The 19,068-nt window shown below is 41.2% G+C and overlaps 1 protein-coding gene across 7 annotated transcripts in view; it reads left to right on the forward strand.

Moving 5' to 3' along the window:
• MYRIP (myosin VIIA and Rab interacting protein) overlaps positions 1 to 19,068 on the forward strand; it is a 417,675-nt gene that overhangs the window by 361,341 nt on the left and 37,266 nt on the right. For all 7 annotated transcript variants that reach the window (XM_074031762.1, XM_005546721.4, XM_005546723.5 and 4 more), the window contains one exon: positions 810 to 1,049. In XM_074031762.1, the coding sequence (XP_073887863.1) occupies positions 810 to 1,049 (240 nt within the window). The remainder of the gene's footprint in view (positions 1 to 809; positions 1,050 to 19,068) is intronic.

A 19,068-nucleotide genomic window follows, 5' to 3' on the forward strand; every position in this document is an offset into this window, starting at 1 on the left:
AAGGAGAATCGCTTGAGCCTAGGAGCTCTGGGCTATAGTGTGCTGTGCTGGTTGGGTGTCCACACTAAGTCTGGCATCAATATGGTGATCTCCCAGGAGCGGGGGACCACCAGATTGCCTGAGGAGGGGTGAAACTAGCCCAGATTGGAAACAAAGCAGCTCCAAACTCCCATGCTAATCAGTCATGGGATTAGGTCTATGAATAGCTACTGCACTCCAGCCTGGGCAACACAGTGAGACCCTGTCTCCAAAAATAATAATTTATTGTATATTTGGAATGTTCTCAACACCAAGAAATGATAAATGTTTGAGGTGATGGATATCTTAATTATCCTGATTTGATCTTTATACAATGTAGACATGTATCAGATATCACATGTATCCCATAAATATGTACAATTATTCAGTATCAATTTTTGAAAGTGAATATGGAAAGTTTTCGTGTGTCTCCTTCATTACAGAGCTGACCCAGGCAAGGGCTGGTCAGGTTCTCCAAGCATCCTTTCACCAGCACAGTGCTGCCCATGGTGGGAGCTCAGAGAGTAGTCTGTGAATTTAAAAAAAAAAAAAAAAAAATTGAATTCAAACACTTTTCTGAGTAAAGAGGCTTACCTTCTCAAATTCATGCCTTTGAGAAAGTAAAGGTAAAAACTAAAAGTCCATCTGAAAAGAAAACAGACCAGGTAAGAAAGCTGTTACTTTCCTAGACTATATGTTCCTATGTTCCTTTACTCAGGGGTTATTGGGAACAAGAGGCAACATGGCTGTAGCAGAGGGCTCCTCATCTCATGATTCTGGCTTTCATTTAGGTGTCGGATGATTTATCAGAGACAGACATCAGCAATGAGGCTCGGGACCCCCGGACTCCCATAAACAGCACAGAGGAGAAACGGAGAAACAGGCTGTACGAGTTAGCAATGAAAATGAGTGAAAAGGAGACTTCTTCAGGGGAGGATCAGGAGTCTGAGCCCAAGACAGAATCTGAGAACCAGAAGGAAAGTCTGTCCTCTGAAGACAACAGCCAGAGCGTCCAGGACGAGCTGAAGAAGGTAAGGGGCTGTGAAGCCACCTGCAGACAGCTCAAGCTTCTGCACTGGGGTGCTGGAGATTCTATATTGGTGCAGAGAGGTGCTGGGTCCCCAAAGAGCTCTCTCTAAAATGCCCAACCCTGTGCACTTAGGAGAGCCTAAGAGAACCCTTCTTAACTTGCACTGGGTGGTACAATCAGGAAAACAGCACCATGGAAGTTTCCCAAGAACTCTTGCCTTCCACTATCTTTCATCAAGACAGCCCCTTGGCTTTGAGTCTATGATTTAGTGCCCCTTATCCCTCTCACTGGTAAAAATCAGTGTTATTTCCTGCTCCACCCTCTCCCTGAGGAATTTTGTCCACGGACTGAGGTCATCTAGCCAACACCTCTTTTCATCAATGATGAAGCTCTGCTCCATGCTAAGGAGACTTCGTGTTCAAAGTGGCCCTTTGGATTGTTCTCTCTGCAGTTTTCAGATTTTGGTTTGTTTGTTTTAGCCTCAGAATCCTTTTTCAAACAGTCTTTATATGGAATCCCAGTATTTCATACAGTAAAAAAGTATTCCCGTCTTAGGGTCCCCAAAGCTCTAACCACTTGAGTTTCAGAACCACACTCCTCCTCCCCTTTTCCTACCCCCAGTAGCCCCTGAGTTGCAAAGGACACAGTTTGAAAACCACAGAAGATAAACCCAACCTCTGGCATAAAAGAATCCCATGCTCCCTCCCCGTAGTCAGTGCTCTGCCCACTGTCCCCCAGTATTGGGGTTTCCTCTACAGCTTCTCAAAGCACGTTTATGCTAGACTTGCTACTTTAGAGTCAGAATATCCCTGCCAGCCTCCGACGGAAGGGAACACACTGACATTTGTTGAGTGTCTCCTCTGTGTCTCCTCTGTGCGTGCGCCTGTACACATGTTCATTAGGTCCTTAAATAACCCGTTGAAAAAGAAGCAGGCCATTTTTGCAGAAGAAGAAACTGAAGCTGGGTCATTGAGGTCCTTACCAAAGGCTCACAACTAGTAAGTTTCAGAGCTAAGGCTGCATCACAAACCTGCTTGGCCTCAAATCACAGGCCCTTCCTTTACAATGAGCCAAAGATGCGGTTTTATCTTCAGAGTGATGATTTGTTAGAGAGAAACCTGCCAGGTGTTTTCTGTGTCCCGAGTGTATACTGTGTAAACTAAGAAGTTGCTGTTAATGCACATGCATGGGTGAAGGAGCTGCCTTCATCTGCTCAGCAGCCAAGCTGGGGTCCTGTGGAGGAGGAATTGAAGACCATTACTGCTGAGCCCCTGAACCCTCCAACAAATTGAACTCTATTTTTCACTTTTCCCATCCCACCCTCCATAACCGTCAAGTCCTCACCCATAAATCTTTTCCCAGCTTGTCCATGAGGTGGAGAGTGGAGCTTGGTCTCCACGAGGAGCCCCTCACTGGGATATGGACTCCAACCTGTTGCAAATGGTAAAGGGCTCTGATCCTCTCTGTTACTTGAACTGATAACTGATGCCACATTACAGTCAGATTTGTATGCTGGAGCTTAGAGCCAGATAGTATCTGGAGAATATCACATTCTTTCTTACAATGACTCTGTCTCCTACTGGCTTTGCTGCCTGATGGTCCCAAGGCTCTAAAAACTCTCACTGTACCAGTAGCATGCCAGGCTGAGTCATGCAACCTCACCCTTCATCATTCTGCAAGGAGCAACCTCCTTGAGGCACAGCCATCAATGTACGCTATTCTCCCCTGGGCAGAATGTAAGCAGAGAAAGAAGGAGCAACTGGGGGGACTTCCTGGGGACTTAGACAAGCGCCTCCATCCTGCCCTGGCCCTAATTAGGCAGGAAATTAAGAGAGTTGGCTTTATTCAGATTCCCAAATGTGTCAGCTTCTCAAAGTTCAAGTCTTGCCTTCCTAGTCTACCATGAATCAGTGAATTAAATATTCAAACATATTCTTGTGCATGTAAAAATTCATATAGCCATATATATATATGTGTGTGTATATATATATATGGCTGGGCATGGTGGCTCATGCCTGTAATCCCAGCACTTTGGGAGGCCAAGGTGGGCGGATCACAAGGTCAGGAGAAGGTCAGGAGATCAAGACCATCCTGACTAACAAAGTGAAACCTCGTCTCTACTAAAAATGCAAAAATTAGCCAGGTGTGGTGGCGGGCACCTGTAGTCCCAGCTACTCAGGAGGCTGAGGCAGGAGAATGGCGTGAACCCGGGAGGCAGAGCTTGCATTGAGCCGAGATTGTGCCACTCCACTCCAGCCTGGGCAACAGAGTGAGACTCCGTCTCAAAAAAAGGAAAAGAAAAAGAAAAACAGAAATATATGGTTAAGTATTGAATATTATTTAAAAACAGAAAAGTGTTGAGATACGTTTTAGGATTAGACTGAGTCTGAAGCATAACCGGCCAGGTGCAGTGGCTCATGCCTATAATCCCAGCACTTTGGGAGGCCAAGGCAGGCAGATCGCTTGAGCCCAGGAGTTTCAGACCAGACTGGGCAACATGGCAAAAACCCAATTTCTACTAAAAATACAAAAAATTAGCCAGGGTTGGTGGCGTGCATCTGTAGTCTCAGCTACTTAAGAGGCTGAGGTGGGAGGATCACTTGAGCTCAGGAGGTTGAGGCTCATCACTGGATGCCAGCCTGGGTGACAGAGTGAGACCCTGTCTCAAAAAATATATAAACAAATAAAAACAAACAAAATTAGCAGGGCATGGTGGCTCATGTCTGTGGTCCCAGCTACTTGAGAGGCTGAGATTACTTGAACCCAGGAGGTTGAGGCTGCAGTGAGCCATGATTACACCACAGCACTCCAGCCTGGGCAATGACAGAGAGAGACCCTGTCTCAAAAAAAAAAAAAAAAAAAAAAGGAAAAAAAAAAGAAAAACAAAACCATGCAGTTTGCAAACTCTGTGGTGTTGGCTAATGGCTTAACTCACTGCTACTACTTAGAACATGACGATTCATTTCTTGCCCGCTTACTCTACCTCACCTCCTAACTGGCCTCCTGACCCTCCAGGCCCTTCTTGGCCCTTCCAATTCTGTCTCCACTCAGTGGCCAGGTTGCCCTACAGTTCCTGCACTTGCTCACAGCCTGTCAACAGGCCCATGTCTGTCTTGCTTTTTAATTGATCCCTAGGACCCAGTCCAGGTTTTCATTGTTGATTGAATAAATACATCTTGGCCTCATTTGTAAAATGGGGATAATCATACCTCCTTATAGGGTTGTGAGGAATGAATTATGTAGTGTATGGTTTGGCACATAGCAGGAGCCCAGCAAATCTTAATTATTGTAGCTTTAGGAAAATAAGCTTCACTGTCATGAAATATCATCCATCTGCTGGTACTGAAGGAACAGCTTAGTGCTGATTCCCAATCAACACTTGCCGTGTCATGCTGTGGGTCTGTAACTATATTTGGTGCTCCTTGATGCCATGCAGAGTGTAAGTGTGGAAATCACTACATCAGATCCCTAGGTTACCATCTTCAGGATCAGAGTTAACTGTGATGTCCCCATGACCCCAACACCACTAGTCTGAGCAACACACACAGACACACACACACACACACTGTTTCGGGAGTAGATCTAGGGTAATGTGACTATTCCGGAAGCTGCCACTGCTCCACCCTTGTTTCTTAACCATGGTAGTGCACACTGGCCCAAAGTCCAACTACCTGAGGGCCTTCTCTTGAGTAGCAGGAGCCCCTCTTCCTAATCAGAAGACTAGCTGGAAGGGCCAGAGAAATGCCACTCCCAGGAGCGGGAGTGAGGCGCTAACCAGTGACTGATGGAAGGGTGTAAATATCCCAGCTCTTTTGCTTCGGTTGGGATGATGACTCTGAGGCTTGAGCCACGCACTGACTCCCTCAGCGTATGTAGCAGGTGGCACCCACAGTGATGAACTACTTGATAAACTACATGATAAGGCAGTCTTCTCTACTGACTCTCTTCCCTTTCCTGTCTCACTTCCCTACTCCTCTGCCACTGTTTCCTGGGACTGCCTCCCACATAAGCCATGTGCACCCCAATTTTTGTCTCGGGGTCATTTTCTGGGGGAGCCCAGACTAAGACAAACAGAAGAAAATGTATCATCCCCAAATTGCAAATACTTACTTTGGTATTGTGAATAAGCAGTGAGGAAGTCTAACCACCAAAGTGGTTACTGATAGGCTTTATCTCACCAAAAGGAGGCTTGCCTCATACAGAGGCAGAGCTCAGCCAGGGCCTCCATCACTGTCCCTGCTCTTTGGGAGCCAAAGCAGAGGAATGCGCATATGCCCGTAGACACAGTGACATCAATGGCAGCTCAATATCCTCAGTATAACATCCCATCTAATTGGAGCTACAGAATCCTGTCCAGCAGCAGAAGCAGCATTTTAGAAACATGCTTTTACCTGATGGGATTCAAACCTTTGCTGCATGCAAACATATCCCTACAGTTGGATTAATGTCTTCCTTTGACTGGAGGCTGGGGCCCAGTGATTACTTAAGGATGGGCACTGGAACCTGAATTTAACCAGCTGAAGAACGAGCTTGGGGCCAGATCAAAACTTCTTGGGAACTGGATTCCTGAAAGGTCATGTTTCTTCTTTAAGTAATAACTTGGTTCCACCAGACCTCAGTGGTCAGCCTTCCAAACCACGTGGTCCTCAAAGCCTGGGAATGAGCACTTGTTTCTCCCCAACCACTGAGCAGCCATGCCAACAGCACTAGCCATGCCAATGTTTCTGGAAGAAAGTCCTGGCTAAAGTGGTTCTTTTTGCCTCTAGGGACGCAGCTGCTGCCCTCCTAAAGAGGGATGCAAAGGAGGACTAAGGACTCCTGGCCTGAGTTTGGAGACTACATCAGGGACCAAGTCTCCCCTAAACCCCCTAATTTTTCCAGGCCTGGAGCAGCAGTCCCCAAGTTCCCTTCTGGTTCCAAAATTCCAAAGTTCTAGATATGCAATAGAATAAATAGGTTTTTGCTTCTTAACATAAGTATCATTTACAATACTGTATATGAAAAAAGATGTCCTATGTGTCAATCTTTTGGAACATGAGCATTTGTTAAAGGACTAGATTAGGCAAATCTTGCACTATAGCCAAATTTGACATCTAGTGTCCTTAAAGCATTTTTATTAAGAGTCTTTGTTTATTAATTATCATAAGTAGCTGAGCCATTGTGCTTTATTTTCACAAGGGAGTCAACAACCAGCAGACATCTCTGCTGGGATTCAAACTGACTCTTAGTTTCACTTTAAAGAGTGAAACTACATTTATAATTTCATAGAATAATATTCATTTTTTCAATTTTGAAAAAATTGAATTGTATTTATAGTTTCATAGAATAATTTTCATCAAAGTATTGAGACTTCTCTAAACTAATAAATGTCTTTCTTTATATCCCCAAACATAAATTAAATGTCTTTAATTATATCCCCAAACAAGAGAATAATTTGTGCATCTTCTGATGGCTGCCCCCCAATTACTAAAGCCAAGCCACATGGAAACACAATCCTGGTCAATGGTGAAGGAAGCAGATTTATTGACTGTTGTCTGAGAAAACCCAGAGACTTGGGTTTCTCAAGTTTAATGTGCTTGTGAAAAAAATTTTGTTGATGTCATGATGTTAACATAAAATCAAGTGTTGTCCATATGTGTCTAACTTTCATAAAATAACCATTCACATGAGGCTATAGCACCCTACAACCCAGGGAGAATTTTATTTCAGAAGAGTGCCTCATCGTCACTTGCTGCTAGAGTGAATATAGTATTAGATACTGACTTATAACTTCCAAACTACGCTGATTTCAATAGGCCTTATGCCTATTGAGGAATTAACACCTCTTTCCCAACTTTCTATTTAACTGCTGCCCTAGGAAAAAAGAGAAGCTTTAACTGTCCACTTAGAGCTACTGCTCTTATCCACAGTGCTTGAACAGGTGAGGAGGTTTTATTTCACTCTTGCTCATCTGCACCCTTCATTCCCACAACTGTGTCCTGGGGAAGGGCCTGCCAGGCCAGGAAGGCAGAGTTCTAGGTTCTCTTTTGGATCTTCAAAAGAGAGAAGCAGAATATCTTCCTCTCTAGGCAAAGATGGACTGGGAAAGATTGCCCAGAACTCCAATGCAGACATACCTTCAAGCCTCTAAAATGCAGGTGTTACCTGTAAGGCCAGGATAAGGATATCACCCCAGTCACAGCAGTAGAATGAGGTGCTGGACAGAAATGGTTTGAAGAAAGAAAGGCAGAGTTACTCCAAAAGGTTTTAAGTAGAAAGGCCTGGCAAGCAAGGAACTGGTTCAGAACTTTCACCTCACGGAAGCCCAAAAGTAAGAAACTCTGGAGAGGGGGAAGAGGAAGCAAAGATACTGTGAATCTGAAGTTCTGCAGGATAAGCAAGATTGTGCTCTTGGAAAACATCTCTGGGTAGAAAATGTAAAAACTAAAGAAGGAAAAACATGTATATCAGTTTCTCCTATAAACAGAAATGCCAAAATCCTAAAGAAGATACTAGCAAACTGAATTCCACAACATTAAGAGATTAACATACCATAACTCATATATTTTATTCCAAGAATGCAAAATAAAGTGAATAGCAGGAAACCCCACTGTTACACTCATTTAGTAAGTACTATTTTTTAAAAGCACATCATAATCTCAACTGATGCCAAAATGTCTTTTGGAAACATTCAACACATATTCCACTGGGGGAAAAAACCCTCTCAGTGTAATACAAAGATAATTCTGTAACATGATGAAGAAAATCCACTTCGAAGCACCAGAAGCCCTGGATTTTTTGCTTGATGAGAGCTCACTTTAAATATCAAAAACATCATGAACATCACATTTTACTACCGACCAAAGAAACACATGACAAAGAGATGAATTTGTAAATGCTTTTACATAAATGTGTATTTTGTTAATCAAATAGCACGTACATACGTGTAAAAAATAATATGTGTGGCTTTAAGATTTGTTTTAAATTACAGACAAATATTTGTAGTTATTTAGCAAATACGTATTGTTGCTAAAGAAATAAATGAGCAAAATTGACTCTAGAAGGTTTACAAAACCTGAACAGACCACAGAAGAAATTGGCAAAGTGGTCAAGGAATTATTTCTCAGAAAGAAGCTAGTCTCAGGTATCTTTGACAATAAAATCCATTAAATGTTCATGGTGCTAATTACCTTCACATTAATAAAACTGTTCTTGAGCAATTAAAAAAATGGAAAGCACCCCAGTTCTGAATCTCACACACAAAAAATCACACACCACCAAAAATTTACAAATTAACTCACGAGTGAATAAACATTCAAAAATTCTCAACATATTGCAAATTGTTTCTAATTATGAATTAAAGTAATAATTTATGACTACCAGACAGGATGTAGTCTAAGAATGTAATAATATTAATTTTAGGATATCTATTAACATTTTTGTTATATTTACAGGCTAAAGGGAGAGAAACATGATTATTTTATTAAATTCTTAGCTTGATGTTTGACATAGTAGGAAATTCATAAAATACTCCTAAATACTGAATGAAGAATGAATTCCAAACTAACAGCTGATAAAGTTAAACAACCATTTCTGATAAAGTAGGAAGACAAAAACTCAACAGCAGTGACTGGTAGCCTTTTGGGGATTGCAGACCTTTTTACAAATTTGATGAACATTGTAAACCCCTTCTCCATAAAGCTTAAAAAAAGAAATTGATTTTCATCAAATTGGAAAGTCACCGATTGCATGAAGCCCATCCATAAACCCCAAGTTTAAAAATTACTATTAAATGACAGAAAGAAAACAAAGATGTCTTCTACTATTTCTTTGATTCAACATTGGTCTGGCATTCCCTCCAGTATAATAAGAAATAAAAATTGCCAATATTAGATAGCAGAAAACCAAACTATGATGACTTTAGATTTCTGAGTTAAGATAATAAAATCAACTGAAAAGATTATTAGAAATAAGTTTGGTAGGGTGGCCTATCACAAAAGAGTAATACATAAGCAAAAATTTCATATACACAGCAATAACCTCTCAGAAAATATAAAGAAAAATTCTATTTGCAATAGCAGCAAAAGTACACACAGCGCTGAACATACACTTGGCATATAACCCAAAAATTCTCCTAAGTATTACCAAAGAGAAATAAAGACCTATGTCCACATACACAGACACACACAAAAAACATTCATGATCACCAAAAACTGGAAACAACCTAGTTGTCCACCAGCTCACCAGCTGGTAAACAAGTATAAATGCACCAATGTCAATGAATCTTAAGAGCATTATGCTGAGGGAAAAAAGACTCAAAAGGTTACGTATTTCCCACTTACATGACATCCTGGAGAAGGCAAAACTATAGGGACAAAACACATACCAGTGGTTACAAGAGAATGGGGTGAGGGGAAGGTTGATATAAAGAGACATAAGGGAATTTTTTGGTCTGATGGAAATATTCTAAATCTTGATTGGGTGGTAGCTACTCAACTGCATGCTTTTGTCAAAATTCATAGAACTATTTGCCTTTAAAGGCTGAATTTTACTGTATGTAATGTACATATGCACATACACATTTACATATATATATACATACATAGTGCCCTTGAATAACTTAACTACGAATGTATGAAACTCATGTGAATAAAATTAACCAGCTTTGCTAGGAGACATAAAGACTGAATAAGTACGGAAACATATTCTGTGTACCGATGGGAAAACTTCACACTTTTATAGAAGTTAGTTTTCCCCAAATTAATACATACATTTAACAGATTTCCAATCATCTTAATGAGATTTTTTGCAAACTTGATGAAGTTACTCTGAAGTTCATCTGGAAGAATAAGTGCATAAAATATAGCCAAGAAAACTCCAACTGTAATTATAGCAGTGGTGCTAACACTGGAATAAGCAAACAGATTAATGAAACACAATAGAAAATACAGAAATTTATTATGACATGACAATGGTACATTTAATATCAAAGAAAGATTCTTTAAGGAATATTAGATTAACAAATTATGTAGTACAAGCAGAACTAAATTAGATTCATACATCATACTACATACAAGAATAAATTCTCAATGGGCAGGAGTTTAAAAGGTTAAGTAAAAGAAGTTACACAATTACTAGAATATAGATGAATATTTTGTAACATTAGGACAAGAAAGGCCAGAAACCTTAAAAGCCTGAAATAGGGGCGGAGCAAGATGGCCGAATAGGAGCAGCTCCAGTCTCCAACTCCCAGCGCCAGCGACACAGAAGACCGGTGATTTCTGCATTTTCAACTGAGGTACTGGGTTCATCTCACTGGGGAGTGCCGGACGATCGGAGCTGGTCAGCTGCTGCAGCCCGACCAGCGAGAGCTGAAGCAGGGCGAGGCATTGCCTCACCTGGGAAGCGCAAGGGGGAAGGGAGTCCCTTTTCCTAGCCAGGGGAACTGAGACACACAACACCTGGAAAATCGGGTAACTCCCACCCCAATACTGCGCTTTAGGAAACAGGCACACCAGGAGATCATATCCCACACCTGGCCGGGAGGGTCCCACACCCACGGAGCCTCCCTCGTTGCTAGCGCAGCAGTCTGTGATCTACCGGCAAGGCAGCAGCGAGGCTGGGGGAGGGGCGCCCGCCATTGCTGAGGCTTAAGTAGGTAAACAAAGCTGCTGGGAAGCTCGAACTGGGTGGAGCTCACAGCAGCTCAAGGAAACCTGCCTGTCTCTGTAGACTCCACCTCTGGGGACAGGGCACAGTAAACTAAGACACACAGACACCTCTGCACAGACGCAAACGACTCTGTCTGACAGCTTTGAAGAGAGCAGTGGATCTCCCAACACGGAGGTTGAGATCTGAGAAGGGACAGACTCCCTGCTCAAGCGGGTCCCTGACCCCTGAGTAGCCTAACTGGGAGACATCCCCCACTAGGGGCAGTCTGACACCCCACACCTCACAGGGAGGAGTACACCCCTGAGAGGAAGCTTCCAAAGCAAGAATCAGACAGGTACACTCGCTGTTCAGAAATATTCTATCTTCTGCAGCCTCTGCTGCTGATACCCAGGCAAACAGGGTCTGGAGTGGACCTCAAGCAATCTCCAACAGACCTACAGCTGAGGGTCCTGACTGTTAGAAGGAAAACTATCAAACAGGAAGGACACCTACACCAAAACCCCATCAGTACATCACCATCATCAAAGACCAGAGGCAGATAAAACCACAAAGATGGGGAAAAAGCAGGGCAGAAAAGCTGGAAATTCAAAAAATAAGAGCGCATCTCCCCCGGCAAAGGAGCGCAGCTCATCGCCAGCAACGGATCAAAGCTGGACGGAGAATGACTTTGACGAGATGAGAGAAGAAGGCTTCAGTCCATCAAATTTCTCAGAGCTAAAGGAGGAGTTACGTACCCAGCGCAAAGAAACTAAAAATCTTGAAAAAAAAGTGGAAGAATTGATGGCTAGAGTAATTAATGCAGAGAAGGTCCTAAACGAAATGAAAGAGATGAAAACCATGACACGAGAAATACGTGACAAATGCACAAGCTTCAGTAACCGACTCGATCAACTGGAAGAAAGAGTATCAGCGATTGAGGATCAAATGAATGAAATGAAGCGAGAAGAGAAACCAAAAGAAAAAAGAAGAAAAAGAAACGAACAAAGCCTGCAAGAAGTATGGGATTATGTAAAAAGACCAAATCTACGTCTGATTGGGGTGCCTGAAAGTGAGGGGGAAAATGGAACCAAGTTGGAAAACACTCTTCAGGATATCATCCAGGAGAACTTCCCCAACCTAGTAGGGCAGGCCAACATTCAAATCCAGGAAATACAGAGAACGCCACAAAGATACTCCTCGAGAAGAGCAACTCCAAGACACATAATTGCCAGATTCACCAAAGTTGAAATGAAGGAAAAAATCTTAAGGGCAGCCAGAGAGAAAGGTCGGGTTACCCACAAAGGGAAGCCCATCAGACTAACAGCAGATCTCTCAGCAGAAACTCTACAAGCCAGAAGAGAGTGGGGGCCAATATTCAACATTCTTAAAGAAAAGAATTTTAAACCCAGAATTTCATATCCAGCCAAACTAAGTTTCATAAGTGAAGGAGAAATAAAATCCTTTACAGATAAGCAAATGCTTAGAGATTTTGTCACCACTAGGCCTGCCTTACAAGAGATCCTGAAGGAAGCACTAAACATGGAAAGGAACAACCAGTACCAGCCATTGCAAAAACATGCCAAAATGTAAAGACCATTGAGGCTAGGAAGAAACTGCATCAACTAATGAGCAAAATAACCAGTTAATATCATAATGGCAGGATCAAGTTCACACATAACAATATTAACCTTAAATGTAAATGGACTAAATGCTCCAATTAAAAGACACAGACTGGCAAACTGGATAAAGAGTCAAGACCCATCAGTCTGCTGTATTCAGGAGACCCATCTCACACGCAGAGACATACATAGGCTCAAAATAAAGGGATGGAGGAAGATTTACCAAGCAAATGGAGAACAAAAAAAAGCAGGGGTTGCAATACTAGTCTCTGATAAAACAGACTTTAAACCATCAAAGATCAAAAGAGACAAAGAAGGCCATTACATAATGGTAAAGGGATCAATTCAACAGGAAGAGCTAACTATCCTAAATATATATGCACCCAATACAGGAGCACCCAGATTCATAAAGCAAGTCCTTAGAGACTTACAAAGAGACTTAGACTCCCATACAATAATAATGGGAGACTTCAACACTCCACTGTCAACATTAGACAGATCAACGAGACAGAAAGTTAACAAGGATATCCAGGAATTGAACTCATCTCTGCAGCAAGCAGACCTAATAGACATCTATAGAACTCTCCACCCCATATCAACAGAATATACATTCTTCTCAGCACCACATCATACTTACTCCAAAATTGACCACGTAATTGGAAGTAAAGCACTCCTCAGCAAATGTACAAGAAGAGAAATTATAACAAACTGTCTCTCAGACCACAGTGCAATCAAACTAGAACTCAGGACTAAGAAACTCAATCAAAACCGCTCAACTACATGGAAATTGAACAACCTGCTCCTGAATGACTACTGGGTACATAACGAAATGAAGGCAGAAATAAAGATGTTCTTTGAAACCAATGAGAACAAAGATACAACATACCAGAATCTCTGGGACACATTTAAAGCAGTGTGTAGAGGGAAATTTATAGCACTAAATGCCCACAAGAGAAAGCAGGAAAGATGTAAAATTGACACTCTAACATCGCAATTAAAAGAACTAGAGAAGCAAGAGCAAACACATTCGAAAGCTAGCAGAAGGCAAGAAATAACTAAGATCAGAGCAGAACTGAAGGAGATAGAAACACAAAAAACCCTCCAAAAAATCAATGAATCCAGGAGTTGGTTTTTTGAAAAGATCAACAAAATTGACAGACCACTAGCCAGACTAATAAAGAAGAAAAGAGAGAAGAATCAAATCGACGCAATTAAAAATGATCAAGGGGATATCACCACCGACCCCACAGAAATACAAACTACCATCAGAGAATACTATAAACACCTCTACGCAAATAAACTGGAAAATCTAGAAGAAATGGATAATTTCCTGGACACTTACACTCTTCCAAGACTAAACCAGGAAGAAGTTGAATCCCTGAATAGACCAATAGCAGGCTCTGAAATTGAGGCAACAATTAATAGCCTACCAACCAAAAAAAGTCCAGGACCAGATGGATTCACAGCTGAATTCTACCAGAGGTACAAAGAGGAGTTGGTACCATTCCTTCTGAAACTATTCCAATCAATAGAAAAAGAGGGAATCCTCCCTAACTCATTTTATGAGGCCAACATCATCCTGATACCAAAGCCTGGCAGAGACACAACAAAAAAAGAGAATTTTAGACCAATATCCCTGATGAACATCGATGCAAAAATCCTCAATAAAATACTGGCAAACCGGATTCAGCAACACATCAAAAAGCTTATCCACCATGATCAAGTGGGCTTCATCCCTGGGATGCAAGGCTGGTTCAACATTCGCAAATCAATAAACATAATCCAGCATATAAACAGAACCAAAGACAAGAACCACATGATTATCTCAATTGATGCAGAAAAGGCTTTTGACAAAATTCAACAGCCCTTCATGCTAAAAACGCTCAATAAATTCGGTATTGATGGAACGTACCTCAAAATAATAAGTGCTATTTATGACAAACCCACAGCCAATATCATACTGAACGGGCAAAAACTGGAAAAATTCCCTTTGAAAACTGGCACAAGACAGGGATGCCCTCTCTCACCACTCCTATTCAACATAGTGTTGGAAGTTCTGGCTAGGGCAATCAGGCAAGAGAAAGAAATCAAGGGTATTCAGTTAGGAAAAGAAGAAGTCAAATTGTCCCTGTTTGCAGATGACATGATTGTATATTTAGAAAACCCCATTGTCTCAGCCCAAAATCTCCTTAAGCTGATAAGCAACTTCAGCAAAGTCTCAGGATACAAAATTAATGTGCAAAAATCACAAGCATTCTTATACACCAGTAACAGACAAACAGAGAGCCAAATCAGGAATGAACTTCCATTCACAATTGCTTCAAAGAGAATCAAATACCTAGGAATCCAACTTACAAGGGATGTAAAGGACCTCTTCAAGGAGAACTACAAACCACTGCTCAGTGAAATCAAAGAGGACACAAACAAATGGAAGAACATACCATGCTCATGGATAGGAAGAATCAATATTGTGAAAATGGCCATACTGCCCAAGGTAATTTATAGATTCAATGCCATCCCCATGAAGCTACCAATGAGTTTCTTCACAGAATTGGAAAAAACTGCTTTAAAGTTCATATGGAACCAAAAAAGAGCCCGCATCTCCAAGACAATCCTAAGCCAAAAGAACAAAGCTGGAGGCATCACGCTACCTGACTTCAAACTATACTACAAGGCTACAGTAACCAAAACAGCATGGTACTGGTACCAAAACAGAGATATAGACCAATGGAACAGAACAGAGTCCTCAGAAATAATACCACACATCTACAGCCATTTGATCTTTGACAAACCTGAGAGAAACAAGAAATGGGGAAAGGATTCCCTATTTAATAAATGGTGCTGGGAAAATTGGCTAGCCATAAGTAGAAAGCTGAAACTGGATCCTTTCCTTACTCCTTATACGAAAATTAATTCAAGATGGATTAGAGACTTAAATGTTAGACCTAATACCATAAAAATCCTAGAGGAAAACCTAGGTAGTACCATTCAGGACATAGGCATGGGCAAAGATTTCATGTCTAAAACACCAAAAGCAACAGCAGCAAAAGCCAAAATTGACAAATGGGATCTCATTAAACTAAAGAGCTTCTGCACAGCAAAAGACACTACCATCAGAGTGAACAGGCAACCTACAGAATGGGAGAAAATTTTTGCAATCTACTCATCTGACAAAGGGCTAATATCCAGAACCTACAAAGAACTCAAACAAATTTACAAGAAAAAAACAAACAACCCCATCAAAAAGTGGGCAAAGGACATGAACAGACATTTCTCAAAAGAAGACATTCATACAGCCAACAGACACATGAAAAAATGCTCATCATCACTGGCCATCAGAGAAATGCAAATCAAAACCACCATGAGATACCATCTCACACCAGTTAGAATGGCAATCATTAAAAAGTCAGGAAACAACAGGTGCTGGAGAGGATGTGGAGAAATAGGAACACTTTTACACTGTTGGTGGGATTGTAAACTAGTTCAACCATTATGGAAAACAGTATGGCGATTCCTCAAGGATCTAGAACTAGATGTACCATATGACCCAGCCATCCCATTACTGGGTATATACCCAAAGGATTACAAATTATGCTGCTATAAAGACACATGCACACGTATGTTTATTGCAGCACTATTCACAATAGCAAAGACTTGGAATCAACCCAAATGTCCATCAGTGACAGATTGGATTAAGAAAATGTGGCACATATACACCATGGAATACTATGCAGCCATAAAAAAGGATGAGTTTGAGTCCTTTGTAGGGACTTGGATGCAGCTGGAATCCATCATTCTTAGCAAACTATCACAAGAACAGGAAACCAAACACCGCATGTTCTCACTCATAGGTGGGAACTGAACAATGAGATCACTCGGACTCAGGAAGGGGAACATCACACACCGGGGCCTATCATGGGGAGGGGGGAGGGGGGAGGGATTGCATTGGGAGTTATACCTGATGTAAATGACGAGTTGATGGGTGCAGCACAGCAACATGGCACAAGTATACATATGTAACAAACCTGCACGTTATGCACATGTACCCTACAACTTAAAGTATAATAATAATAAATAAATTTTAAAAAAAAATAAAATCAGGTGATTTTCATGAAAACTCCATTGGAATATTGAGGAGCTTTAAAAATTGAATTTATGGATTAATTTGGGGGAAACTGATGGCTTTTTAGTAAGGAGTTGTCTTAGACTGAAATATTTTGTTTTGTTGTTTAAATTTTATCTCCTTTAGTAAACTTTTTTTTTCCCCAAAAAAAAAAAAAAAAAAAAAAAAAAAAAAAAAAAAAGCCTGAAATATATGATTGCATAAGTATTAAGAACTTACGTTCATCAAAACCATAAAACTAAAAGGAAAAGAACAGTTAAGAAGACATAGTGCTTAAATATATAATAGGTGAAGAATTAAGAACTTTATAACTCTGTATTATAACTCTGTATAACTCTGCTATAAAGAAATACCTTAGACTGGGTAATTTATAAAGAAAAGAGGTTTAATTGGCTCACAGTTCTACAGGCTGTACAGGAAGCATGGCTGAAGAGGCCTCAGGAAACTTACAATCATGGCAGAAGGCAAAGGGGAAGTAGGCATGTCTTACATGGCTGGAGTAGGAGGAAGAGAGTGAGGGAGGAGGTGCCACACACTTTTAAACAATCAGATCTCAAGACAACTCACTCACTATCATGGGAACAGCACCAAAGTGGAAATCTGCCCCCACGATCCAATCACTTTCCACCAGGCTCCACCTGCAATATTGGGGATTACAATTTGACACGCGATTTGGGCAGAGACACAGACCCAAACCATATCAAACTCCAATAGATAAAGGGTAATGTACATAAGCAGGCGAGTCACCAAAAAAAAAAAAAAAAAAAAAAAATGTAAATGGCCAATAAGCATATGAAAAAATATTCAACTTTAATTGTATTACAATTTGTATTTAATATAACACCTTGCCCAGAACTTGCCATATGGTTAGCATGTTCATTTTTTTAATTCACCAAATGTTTATTGAGTGTCTCAATGTGCCTGGCACTATTGAAGTACAGAGAAAATGGCCATGAACAAGACAGAGTTTATCATTTGCTCAATCAGTAAGGATACAAATTAAATTAATGAGATGCCACTTTTGCCTACTAAATTGGATGGTTAAAAAGAAGGATAATTGGCTCACTCTTCTAATCCCAACACTTTAGGAGGCCAAGGCAAGCAGATCGCTTGGGCTCAGGTGTTTGAGACCAGCTTGGGCGATGTAGCAAGACCCCTCTCTACAAAAAAATACAAAAATTAGCCAGCCATAGTGGTGAGCACCTGTGGTCCCAGCTACTCCAGAGGCTAAGGTGGGAGGATCACTTCAGCCCAGGATATGGAGGTTGCAGTGAGCCAATATTCTGCCACTGCACTCCACCTTGGGTGACAAAGTGAGACTCTGTATCAAGAAACAAAAAGAATGACATTTAGTGTTGGTAAGAGTTCAGGAAAACAGGCAGTCTGCCACCATAAAATAGTGGGAGCACATATTAGAGTTTGGTAATTGGTAATCCAAAGGAATCAAAGGGTGCATACCCTTTGATGTGGCAATCGTACTTTCAATTATTTATCCAAAGAAAAACCTGGAGAAGCAGCCGTGGGGGTGGGGGGAGGGGGCGGGGAGTCGGCGGGGGAGCATATATTACAATGTAATTCATCAAGCATTGCGTTTTCATTGTAGGGAAACAACAAACTGAAATCGGAATGCCCAACAATAAGGGATTCTTGGAGATATGGGGAGATGGGGTTCAGATAACAGATGGCGCATAGGCATTGGAACAGCAAAGATAGATTGGTCCAAATACAAGTGATACAGGGCAGGTGAGCCCCGAAATTGGGGCTTAACCGAAGAGGGTTCTTGGCTTTGCCCAGGAAAGAATTCAAGGGTGAGTGGAGGATGCTAAACAGAAACTATAATTGAAGCAACAGTGTATACCAGCAGCGGAGGTACTGCTCCTTCCAGAGCAGGGCTACCCCATAGGCAGTGTGCCCAGAATAGCAGCTCAGAGGCACTTCTGCAGTCATATTTACATAAATATAGTAATTATACTTTTAATTACATATAAGTTAAGGGGCAGTTTATGAAGAAATTTATAAGATGAAGGTGGTAATGTGTCAGGTTGTTGCTATGAAAAGGGGTGGTAAGCTCCGGGTGTTGCTGTGGCAGTGGTAAACTGACATAGCACACTGGTGGGGTGTCTTACGGAAAGCTGCTTCTATCCTGGCTCTGTTTTAACTAGTCCTCAATTTGGTTAATTGGGCTCAGTGTCTGAGCCCAGCCTCCTACCTCACAATTAAGTGGGTAAATTTCATGTCAGGAAGTCGAGGAGGTTTTATATTCCATATGTTTATTACCTCTCTCTCCCCTACCTCCCACCCCTCTCGCCATCTGTCTTTCTGAGGCAAATTTGTTTTCTGAAAGTGAAGGGATAGTGGAATTGGAGATTCAACATTGTAGAGAGGGTTTAAAATAGCTACTGCATCAAATGTAAAGAAAACAATGTGGAGAAATGTTGGAAGTCCCAGGCAGCACTGAAAGCATAGATGAGGTCAGATCATGAACATTTACCTGATGTATAAAGAACCTGTAAAAGAATATAGCAATCTTGGACACAATTAAATGCAAAATAAAAATCCATTTTATTCAAAGAAAGTATCTGTTCCTACCAGATCTATTCATAAATCCACATCATTTGACATAATTACACAGTATGGTTCAAGCGTTT

This window comes from Macaca fascicularis, chromosome 2, assembly GCF_037993035.2.
Source record: "Macaca fascicularis isolate 582-1 chromosome 2, T2T-MFA8v1.1".
Lineage (NCBI taxonomy): Eukaryota > Metazoa > Chordata > Mammalia > Primates > Cercopithecidae > Macaca > Macaca fascicularis.